The sequence below is a fragment of the Hesperophylax consimilis genome, chromosome 20 (assembly GCF_061612785.1).
Source record: "Hesperophylax consimilis isolate HC1 chromosome 20, BYU_Hcon_1.0, whole genome shotgun sequence".
NCBI classification, from domain to species: domain Eukaryota; kingdom Metazoa; phylum Arthropoda; class Insecta; order Trichoptera; family Limnephilidae; genus Hesperophylax; species Hesperophylax consimilis.
In genome coordinates, this window is record NC_142855.1 from 23,812,796 (window position 1) to 23,823,305 (window position 10,510).

The following is a 10,510-nucleotide window of genomic DNA, read 5'->3' on the forward strand; positions in this document are numbered from 1 at the left end:
TTTGGGTCAAGAATTTCAACCAGGGTCTTTTGTATCTGTTCAGATGTCTTTCCTTCGGCATTGGTTGGATTAAATAACACAGTTGGTTGTTTGAGGGGCGTGGGCCGTTCAAAACCGTTGAGTATGATATTATTGGACGCAGGAGCTCCCACGGCTACGCTGACGTAACTTCTCCTCTCTGGGGCCTTAGCATGAGAAGTTGATATAGCCCTATAGCAATACGATATCGTTAAAATACGTCATCAATGAGCACTTAACGACATATGCTAGCACGATCAAAATATAACAACCGACGATTGTTAAAATTCCTTGTCTATGGTCAAAGTAGCGACGGTATCGTAAAAATTGCGAGCATGAGAATGTATCGATAGGATAACTTCCGACCGACGGTTGCTAAAAGCCCGCCGAATATAACGTGGGGTCTTGAGTGTCAGTTAAAACTTTGGTTGGCTGTCGATATACGTATTTTTTTAATAATGTCGTTCATTATGCAAAATTTCTGGTTTAATGAAAGGAGGCAGGTTAGGGAAGATCATAGGATTGAAAGGCGTCGTTTACGCGATCAATTGAATCCGTTCGAACTTGCAGAGACGGAATTCAGACAATTGTTTCGAATATCTCGCATTATGGCTAGAGATCTCATTGATCAATTAACTCCTTTTCTAGTGTCAAAAAATACATTAGGACTTCCAGTATGCATTAAAGTGAGAGTATTAAATATTATTGATATCTTAGTAAAACAAAACCACAATATAAATCTATCCACCACTGGAACGACCACGTGAAATAAATAAATTTGTTTCGATTGCTGATGATAATTTTTCACAATAAAGTGATTAAAATGATCAAAAGTGAAGTTTATTAATAAGTTGTATTATTTATGATGTTGACAGGTACTCGCACCCATCAGCTTCTTTGCTACAGGGAGCTACTAACGTGGAGTAGGCCAAGATCACTTCTTGGCGATAGGGCAAACTACCGTTAGCAAGTGCATAAAACTTTTTATGAAAGCAGATTTAGAACATCTGTACAGAAGATGGATACATTTTCCGGCTACAAATGAAGCCCGCAAGCAAGTAGAGAGTAGTTTTAGGGAAAAATTAAACTTTCCATATGTTCTGGGATGCATCGATTTGCACCCACATCGCCATCGTCACCCCTTCCAGACACGAGGAGCAGTACAAAAACCACAAAGGATTTTATTCGCTGAATGTTCAAGTGGTAAATATTTTTTCAGAAATAAAACAGCCGGATTGTTGTTTTCAAATTTTATTGAAGGTTTTTTATTTTTGATAAACAGGTCTGCGATGCTACGTTGAAAATATTGAGCATCAACACACGCTTCCCAGGTACTGTCCATGACCAATTCATTTAGAATAATAGTTTAGTCAAAACTGAAATGAACAGACTATACAATCAGATAATTGGGACATATTTCTTGCTAGGTATGTATTTCAACAACTCATTTTAAAAAAAGGCAAAAAAATCATAACTTAGTAGTTATATGTACCTATTATAATGGGTGTTTTGTTTCAATCGGGCGATTCTGGATATACACTCGAGCCTTATCTGATGACACCAATATTGAATGCAGTCGAGGGGAGTGCCCAATACAGATACACAAAGGCGCACTGTGAGGCGAGATGTTCCGTAGAACGCCTATTTGGGGCATGGAAGGCTATATTCCGTTGCCTCAGGAAAGACAGAGTTCTCCATTATGAGCCCGATGCTGCTGGTCAAATAATTATTACTTGTGCTATACTATACAACATGATGAAGCACTATAAGTCAGTTTCCTTGTTGAACTATATACATTTAAAAAAGTAAGGCAACAGTACAAAATATTAATAAATTGTTCTCTATTTTCAGATTAACAGACGATTATAATGATAATGTAGAGTTAAGAGAGGTTGAGCTGCTGCACCAGCCTGAAGATGTCAGCAGGGTTGTTGCAGCCCGCAGAGTGAGAGACGAACTAGTGCGAAAGTACTTCTCCCACGAATGATAATATATTAAACAAGGAAACTGACTTATAGTGCTTCATCATGTTCAAACATTGTATCGTATGTACCTACATTGTAAAAACAATTCACGCCTCACAGAGACATTGCAAGAGTTTGAAGAACTGCTACTAATCAAGTACATATTCATATATGCAAAGCGCTGCATGCAATATTTCACAACAAGTACTTCAAAAGTACTTTAAAACATTGTATTGTATGTACCTACATTGTAAAAACAATTCACGCCTCACAGAAACATTGCAAGAGTTTTAAGAAATGCTACTAATCAAATATACATATATGCAAAGCGCTGCATGCAATATTTCACAAAAAGAACTTCAATAGTACTTTAAAACATTGTATTGTATGTACCTACATTGTAAAAACAATTCACGCCTCACAGAGACATTGCAAGAGTTTGAAGAACTGCTACTAATCAAGTACATATTCATATATGCAAAGCGCTGCATGCAATATTTCACAACAAGTACTTCAAAAGTACTTTAAAACATTGTATTGTATGTACCAACACTGTAAAAACAATTCACGCCTCACAGAAACATTGCAAGAGTTTTAAGAAATGCTACTTATCAAATATACATATATGCAAAGCGCTGCATGCAATATTTCACAAAAAGAACTTCAATAGTACTTTATAACATTGTATTGTATGTACCTACATTGTAAAAACAATTCACGCCTCACAGAGACATTGCAAGAGTTTGAAGAACTGCTACTAATCAAGTACATATTCATATACCTATGCAAAGCGCTGCATGCAATATTTCACAACAAGTACTTCAAAAGTACTTTAAAACATTGTATTGTATGTACCTACATTGTAAAAACAATTCACGCCTCACAGAGACATTGCAAGAGTTTGAAGAACTGCTACTAATCAAGTACATATTCATATATGCAAAGCGCTGCATGCAATATTTCACAACAAGTACTTCAAAAGTACTTAAAAACATTGTATTGTATGTACCTACATTGTAAAAACAATTCACGCCTCACAGAGACATTGCAAGAGTTTGAAGAACTGCTACTAATCAAGTTGTTGACGCAACTATCTTCCTTTAAAATTGTCCTTGATATTTTCCCATCCTATTACCTACAAGTACCTGTCATTATCCGACAATACCCACGTTTGTGTGACATGTACAACAATAAACTTAACTGTCAAATCAGTTTATTGATGAAGCCTGTGTGATGAACATCTCTTTTTGATCAGTGCCTTTATTGATATCAACTCGGGGTAGAATACTGTGCCGTGAACATATTCGGTTCCCTCGAAATTTAGTAAATGTACCTACTAAATTTCATGAAATGTCTCCAATTGAAAGGAAAAATCGGATTAAACAGTTAAATCGTTGTTTTAACTGTTTAAAGTTGCATAGATTCGGTGAATGCCAAACACAGTCTAACTGTAAAATTTGCAACAAACGCCACCATTCTATGTTGCATTTTGAAACACCTTCAACGGGTGAAAATGTGACTACCACGTCATTGACTGCAGTCACAAGGTCAAACGGACATGTGAATAAAGCACACACTGTACTATTGAGCACAGCAGTTGTTCACATGCAAAATAAATTCGGAAAGTATGTACCTATTCGAATTATTATCGATAACGGGAGCCAAGTCTCTCTTATAACTCAGGGCTGTGCCAAGAGGCTAGGTTTATCTATACGAAAATATAAGATTCCATTAAATGGATTAGGACAGACAGCTGTCAACTCATGCACAGGTATAACATCATGTGTTATCAAACCTGTTAATCAGCAATCAACTACGTTATCCGCGACACCCATAGTGATTCAGGAAATTACTTCATGGATGCCATTTGTTGCACTGGATAAAAGTGTGAAATCGCGGTTTCTCAATTTAACGTTGGCCGATCCAAATTTTGATCAGCCGGGTCAAATAGATTTTCTACTCGGCGCCGATCTGTATCCAAATATTTTGGATGATCAATCGCATATCGTTCGGGGTAACCCTAGTGCTTTAAATACAGTTTTTGGCTACATTATTCTCGGGAAAGTTGGATGTCAATCAACCGATTCATCGCCAATGTCACTTTTGACATTGTCTGACATGTCATTAAATGATACAATGAAAAATTTCTGGGAAATTGAAGAAGCTCCGGTCATTTCTGAATTGAACCCCGATAATACCAAAGCGGAAGAAATATTTCAGAAGGAGCATTACAGACAGACAGATGGAAGATATGTGGTTCCGATTCTGTTAAAATCGGACAGTTATTTACCGCAAAATACCTACAACTTGGCTGAATCACGAATGCGCAAGTTGGAAAAGCGTTTTAACCGGGATGCGACGTTGGCGTCAAATTATGCGGATTTTCTTAATGAATATGAAAGTCTAGGTCACATGAAACGTGTAACACTCCACTCTGGGGCAAATTATTTACCCCATCACGCTGTAATTAATGAAAAAGGTAAAATTCGCGTGGTTTTTGACGGGTCTGCGAAGGCCTCCGATGTGTCATTAAACGACATGCTGTATAGCGGTCCAAAACTACAAACAGAAATACCATACATGATATTAAATTTTAGATTTCATAAGTACGTCTTTACTGCCGACATTTGTAAAATGTCCCGGCAAATTTAGATTATTCGTGATCACCGTAAATATCAGCACATCCTTTGGCGCAATTCACCGCATGAACCGATGAAAGATTATGAACTTCTAACTGTAACCTACGGTTTAACATCTTCTCCGTTTTTGGCCATTTCGATTCTACGTCAATTGGCCAGAGATGAGAGGGAAAGCTATCCTGCCGCTTCGAGGGCACTGTTAGAGAATTTTTATGTTGATGATTTGGCGACTGGTGCGGACTCCATTGAATCGGCTCGCCACCTCAAGGATGAAATTGTAGCCATTTTAAAATCAGCCAAACTAGAGCTCAGCAAATGGGCAAGCAATTGTTCAGAATTACTCGAGCATGATTCTGAAACTCAACAACCATTAATGAATTTTAACAAAACTCAATCGAATGTTAAAATATTAGGCGTGTATTGGAATCCCGAAGTTGATTATTTCTCTTATCACATTTCAATACCAAATTCGGCAGTATATTCGAAACGGAATATATTGTCAACCCTTGCTCGGATATACGATCCGCTAGGGTGGTTGTCTCCTGTAATATTCACGGCAAAAAGGATTATGCAGGAATTGTGGAAGTTGAATGTGGGCTGGGATTCCAAAGTTCCACTCCACATCCTTTCCACATTTAAATGTACATAATTAAAAAAAAATCCCACGAAGGCGAAGCCTGAGTGTGGGTATTATAAGTATTTTTATCTTATTTCTATGGTTTAAGTGAAGATACAATATTAAATATAAATTTAAGTTATTTTAAAAGAGTTACTGTAGAGATGCAATACAAGAAACTAAATCATGTAACATGTAAAAGTTTTAAAATAACACAAAAATAAGGTAAATACTAGTTTTTGAAGACATCTTAAAAAGTGAATTAGCAGACAAAGCATTACAAACAATAAAATATATCCGCTGTTTTGTATGTATGTGAAATAATAAAAAATAATGTATACATGGATATAAATGTTACAGATAGCTTTGCTAAAACTTATAAGAAAAAAATATCTAGTTCAGTGTTTTTTAGCCAAGATTTGATGTACTTTTTAAAAGATTGAAGATTTACACACGTGTCCCTTTTAAAGGTTGTACATAAAGAATTATACATTTTTGGAGCAATAAAAGTAATATGCCTTTGGGCCAACCTGGTTTTGCAGTGAGGCACAGCATATTCACAAGCGCCATGTCGTTGGCTGGCACGATTTGAATTTTTAATAAAGTTGTTTGGTCGCGTATAAATAAATTTAAGACATTGAGCACTATAGGTCTGCTTAAGGTCAAAATTTTTCTCAAAAGTCTTTGTGGAACAACTTCCATTGCTACAACATTTACGAATCCCACGTCATTACCACACGAACCTAGATAGTCATTGTATTCTCGTAGGATTTTGCGATGCATCCCAACTAGGTTACGCCGCTGTGACATATTTAGTTGTTAAAAACGATAACTCCAGCCACTTGTTGATGGCCAAATCCAAGGTCGCACCTTTAAAGTCATTAACAATCCCTAGACTAGAGTTATGTGCAGCTGTGCTGCTATCAAAACTTATCAAATATATATTGTCATCAGTACATTTTGCCACGCAAATTAAAAATGTTATTCTCTTTACTGACTCGACGATTGTCTTATCCTGGCTCAAGACGCCACCACATTTATTAAAAACTTTCGTCGCGAACCGTGTTGTTCAGATCCTTGACAATACACCAAGAGCAATTTGGAACCACGTTACTTCAGAGAATAACAGTGCTGACTATGGGTCCCGAGGTACCCTTCCCGTTCATTTTATAGAACATCAATCTTGGCTTTCAGGTCCGTCATGGCTCCGTAATCCATTTGAGGATTGGCCTACGGCGAGGCCACCATCTATTCCAGTAAGTGAATTACCGGAAATTCAACCCCAGAAACCTACCGTTTTTAGTGTAGAATTAAAATCATCTTCTATTATAGCGATGTATTCCTCATTATCAAAATTAAAGAAAGTCATTGCTTGGATCCTTAGGTTCAAAACAAATTGTCTGTCTGATGTTTCCCAAACGGCGAAACAGAGCCTGAATCATGCGGTACTTACTATTGAAGAACTTGACAATGCACTCATGAAGATGATTAAACTCGAACAGGAAGTCTTTTTTCACACCAATCTTATTCTATTAAGGTCTAATCAAATGTGTTCTTCTGGTCTTCAAAAATTGAAACCTTTTATTGACCACCATGGTATTCTCAGGGTGGGCGGCAGGATAACAAATTCTGAACTTCCATCCGAAATTAAACATCCCATTTTACTACCCAAATCTAGTCATTTGACCAGGTTGATAATTGATTACTATCACCGCGCATATCTTCATGTCAGACCGCGCACTCTCCAATTTCCTATTCAACGCAAATATTGGATTATGTCCGGTCGTACCGTCATTCGATCCCTGTTATCAAAATTATGTCATAGAATGACTCATTTTACTTCAATACTCGGCAACATTTTTATCATAGAGCCATAAGTACTAGGTTGCTCTATTAATATGTTTCTTTTTTTTTCATTTTCATAATTTTTTTTTTTTTTGATAAATACACAGAGGATAGCCAATATGCTTGCGTCTCATAATAGTATTCTTTATTTTTTGGTTGATAACATAGTTCGTGACTATTTGTACCCAAAAGACAGCCGGTGTGCTTGCGTCTTCTAATTTTTATTATATTTTGATTGATCTCATATGTAGTACCGGGGCTATTTTTTGTTTGTTAATTTTGTTCCAAAATTAGGTGGGCGGAAATGTTGACGCAACTATCTTCCTTTAAAATTGTCCTTGATATTTTCCCATCCTATTACCTACAAGTACCTGTCATTATCCGACAATACCCACGTTTGTGTGACATGTACAACAATAAACTTAACTGTCAAATCAGTTTATTGATGAAGCCTGTGTGATGAACATCTCTTTTTGATCAGTGCCTTTATTGATATCAACTCGGGGTAGAATACTGTGCCGTGAACATATTCGGTTCCCTCAGTGTGTTTCTTACCCAACTCAGATGTTGTGGAAGTTGCGTGCAATAAATCATCTCCTGTGAGTGAACCAACATCAACATCGTTGACGAACATCAAAGGGGTAAGTCGGATTCCTTCCTTATTCCCTGTTCACCATCTCTAACCATCGTTGTGTCAACTTCAAGTTCACAATAATTTTACAGTCCATTCTTGATTCGTCTTGATTGCTTATTCATATATGCAAAGCGCTGCATGCAATATTTCACAACAAGTACTTCAAAAGTACTTTAAAACATTGTATTGTATGTACCTACATTGTAAAAACAATTCACGCCTCACAGAGACATTGCAAGAGTTTGAAGAACTGCTACTAATCAAGTACATATTCATATATGCAAAGCGCTGCATGCAATATTTCACAACAAGTACTTCAAAAGTACTTTAAAACATTGTATTGTATGTACCTACATTGTAAAAACAATTCACGCCTCACAGAGACATTGCAAGAGTTTGAAGAACTGCTACTAATCAAGTATATGTATATGCAAAGTGCTGCATGCAATATTACACAACAAGTACTTTAAAATATTGTATTGTATGTATCTAAATTGTAAAAAAATGACATTTGTTGTTGAGTTTCACTTTTTCACAAGAAACATAAAAATTATGAACATTCAAAACGTTAATAAAAATAAAGATTTAACACAAAAAATATACAAAAAACTTATTACCTTGAAAATTATAAAAAAAACTTAACTAATCGTATTCATCCTCTGACTCCAACTGCAACGTATAGTTGGGCGAGTTGGCAAATGATGTTGACAGTTGTTTCGATGGTTGAGTTTGTCTAGAATTAGAAATGTTTTATTAGAGATCTTATTCATTCTACTTTCATCGTACCTCCTGGCTGGCTGCTTGCCTCTCCAAGGACAATTGTTAATAATCGTGTTCCATCCCTTGTGAACATACTTCGCAATCTCTCAAGTGACATATTAAATAATGCAATATTTAATTTAATTTGTTCAGTTTTGTACATTAAATGTTTTTAAAAGCCTGTATAGATGTATAGCAAATAAATACCTCGCCAACTGTCGTTGGAGTAAACAAACCCTTTCACGTTCCACTGCCGTGTATCTCTGAAACAAGAGATGATAATTCATTAATTTACTAACTTAATTTACCTTCTATAGTAAATTAGTTATTAGTGCCAGTGAGACGAGACCAGAAAAGCACCATGTCTATGTAGACACTGTATCTTGCCCGGTCTCGGGGTGCCCTGACAAATAATTACAAAAAGGAACAGGAAATACCTCAAAAATGTCAGCAAATCGATCCATTGAACTCTGAAATGATAAATAACAACTCATTAATTTAATTTAAATAACAATAGGTAGTCGACATACTAAAAGGAAGATTATAAATTAATTTATTCATTTTGAATTTCTCGCCAAGCTGGATTTTACATGTTTATTAATTTTTTTTAACACAAAGAATATCTAAACAAACAGAACAATAAAAACTCCACCGCGCAAAATGGAAAAATAGTACATTGGGAATAGTACAATAAATAAATGAAATAAGTCAAAGCTGGGCATTTTATTTTGTTCTACTAAGATTTAATTCTAATTTAAAAGTACAGTGCCACACTTATAAGTTGGCGGTGGCCTAAACATGAATTGACGCTATTTCTTTATATTTTAATCTGGCAACTTACACGTGTAGCGCTGTATTTGGGAGTGATTCGAAGAGAAATAGGAAATACCTTAAAAATATTGGAGAATTTATTAATAGCTCCCACAAGCTCCTTGGATGATTTGTTACTAGCCTCCTGCGCCATCACCATCCGAACCCCCACATCTGGCTTGTCAGTTAGCTTCCTCTTCTTGCTCGGGCGAGAAGGGGAAGCTAACTGCGCCGTCTGGAAATCTGTGGGCCCTTCTCCAACTTCATCGGAATACTGTAAAACACACAAATAATTTTCATTGATAATGAAAGATCAACTAAATTTTGACAGAATATATTATATTAACATTTTAAGACATTAGTGACCTCAACATCCTGCATTATGAGTTCAGGTCCCTCTCCTATAAAGCTTTCTGGAAGTCCGCTGCCCTCAGAACTGGCTCTGCCGATGATGTTAATGACCTTCTGTGTCAGGTCAGTTAACACCGGTATCTCGGCAGTGTTTCCAGTCGTGAGGGCAGCTCGCTTGGCATCGGCGTTTTGGGCGCGCGATTGGCATTTTAAGTCACGCCATGTGTTCCGTAACGCCAATTGCTTTTGACAGGCCGTGTACTAACCAATCGTATCGTCAGAATTTGAACTGTATAGTTTAAATTTCGCACATGTCAGCTGGATCCACGGAGGCCGTGGGCCGAGCAGTTGCACAAAAACGGTTCGTCCTGTCAACTCTCGATCGCCGATTGTCTAATCGGAATAATCATAAGACGTATTTTTATCGCAATTTAATCTAAAATAACGAGTGCTAACAACCACGCTAAACGTCCCAGTGCTGACAGATGATGCTCACTATGCAGATTTCACCATCTCCTCCCGGTAAGTTGATTGTGGATTAACGTTATGTATTGTGTTTTTGCTTCGCCTGTCACAAGCCATATAATTCATTTATACTTTATCTGTGTGGAATAGCCCTTTAAAGTGCGGCTATTCCAACCCCTGTTCGTTTTTCGAACATTTTTGGTGCCGAAACCAGGGAACTTTAAGATTATAATCTATCTATGCCAAAACGGATAGTGCTGTGGAATGTTTCTTAAATATTGAATAATAATCAATTCGAACAGTAATTAGGTAGGTACCTAGCGCTTGAGTATTTACGACCTACCGCGCATATAATTATAATAGATTAAATTATTATCATTTATTTTGTTTCGTTTTTGGGTACGTTTCC

General features: G+C 36.7%; 1 protein-coding gene across 1 annotated transcript; it reads right to left on the reverse strand.

Annotated features, from left to right (window-relative positions):
• Positions 1–8,528: 8,528 nt before the first annotated feature.
• On the reverse strand, positions 8,529–9,675 carry LOC149414392 (uncharacterized). The gene is made up of 4 exons (XM_089644002.1): positions 9,652–9,675; positions 9,365–9,559; positions 8,913–8,945; positions 8,529–8,738 (listed from the first exon to the last, which is right to left on the reverse strand). The coding sequence occupies exons 1-4, from the start codon at positions 9,664–9,666 to the stop codon at positions 8,625–8,627; spliced, it is 357 nt and encodes a 118-aa protein (XP_089500128.1). The 5' UTR covers positions 9,667–9,675; the 3' UTR covers positions 8,529–8,624.
• Between the last annotated feature and the right edge of the window lie 835 nt (positions 9,676–10,510).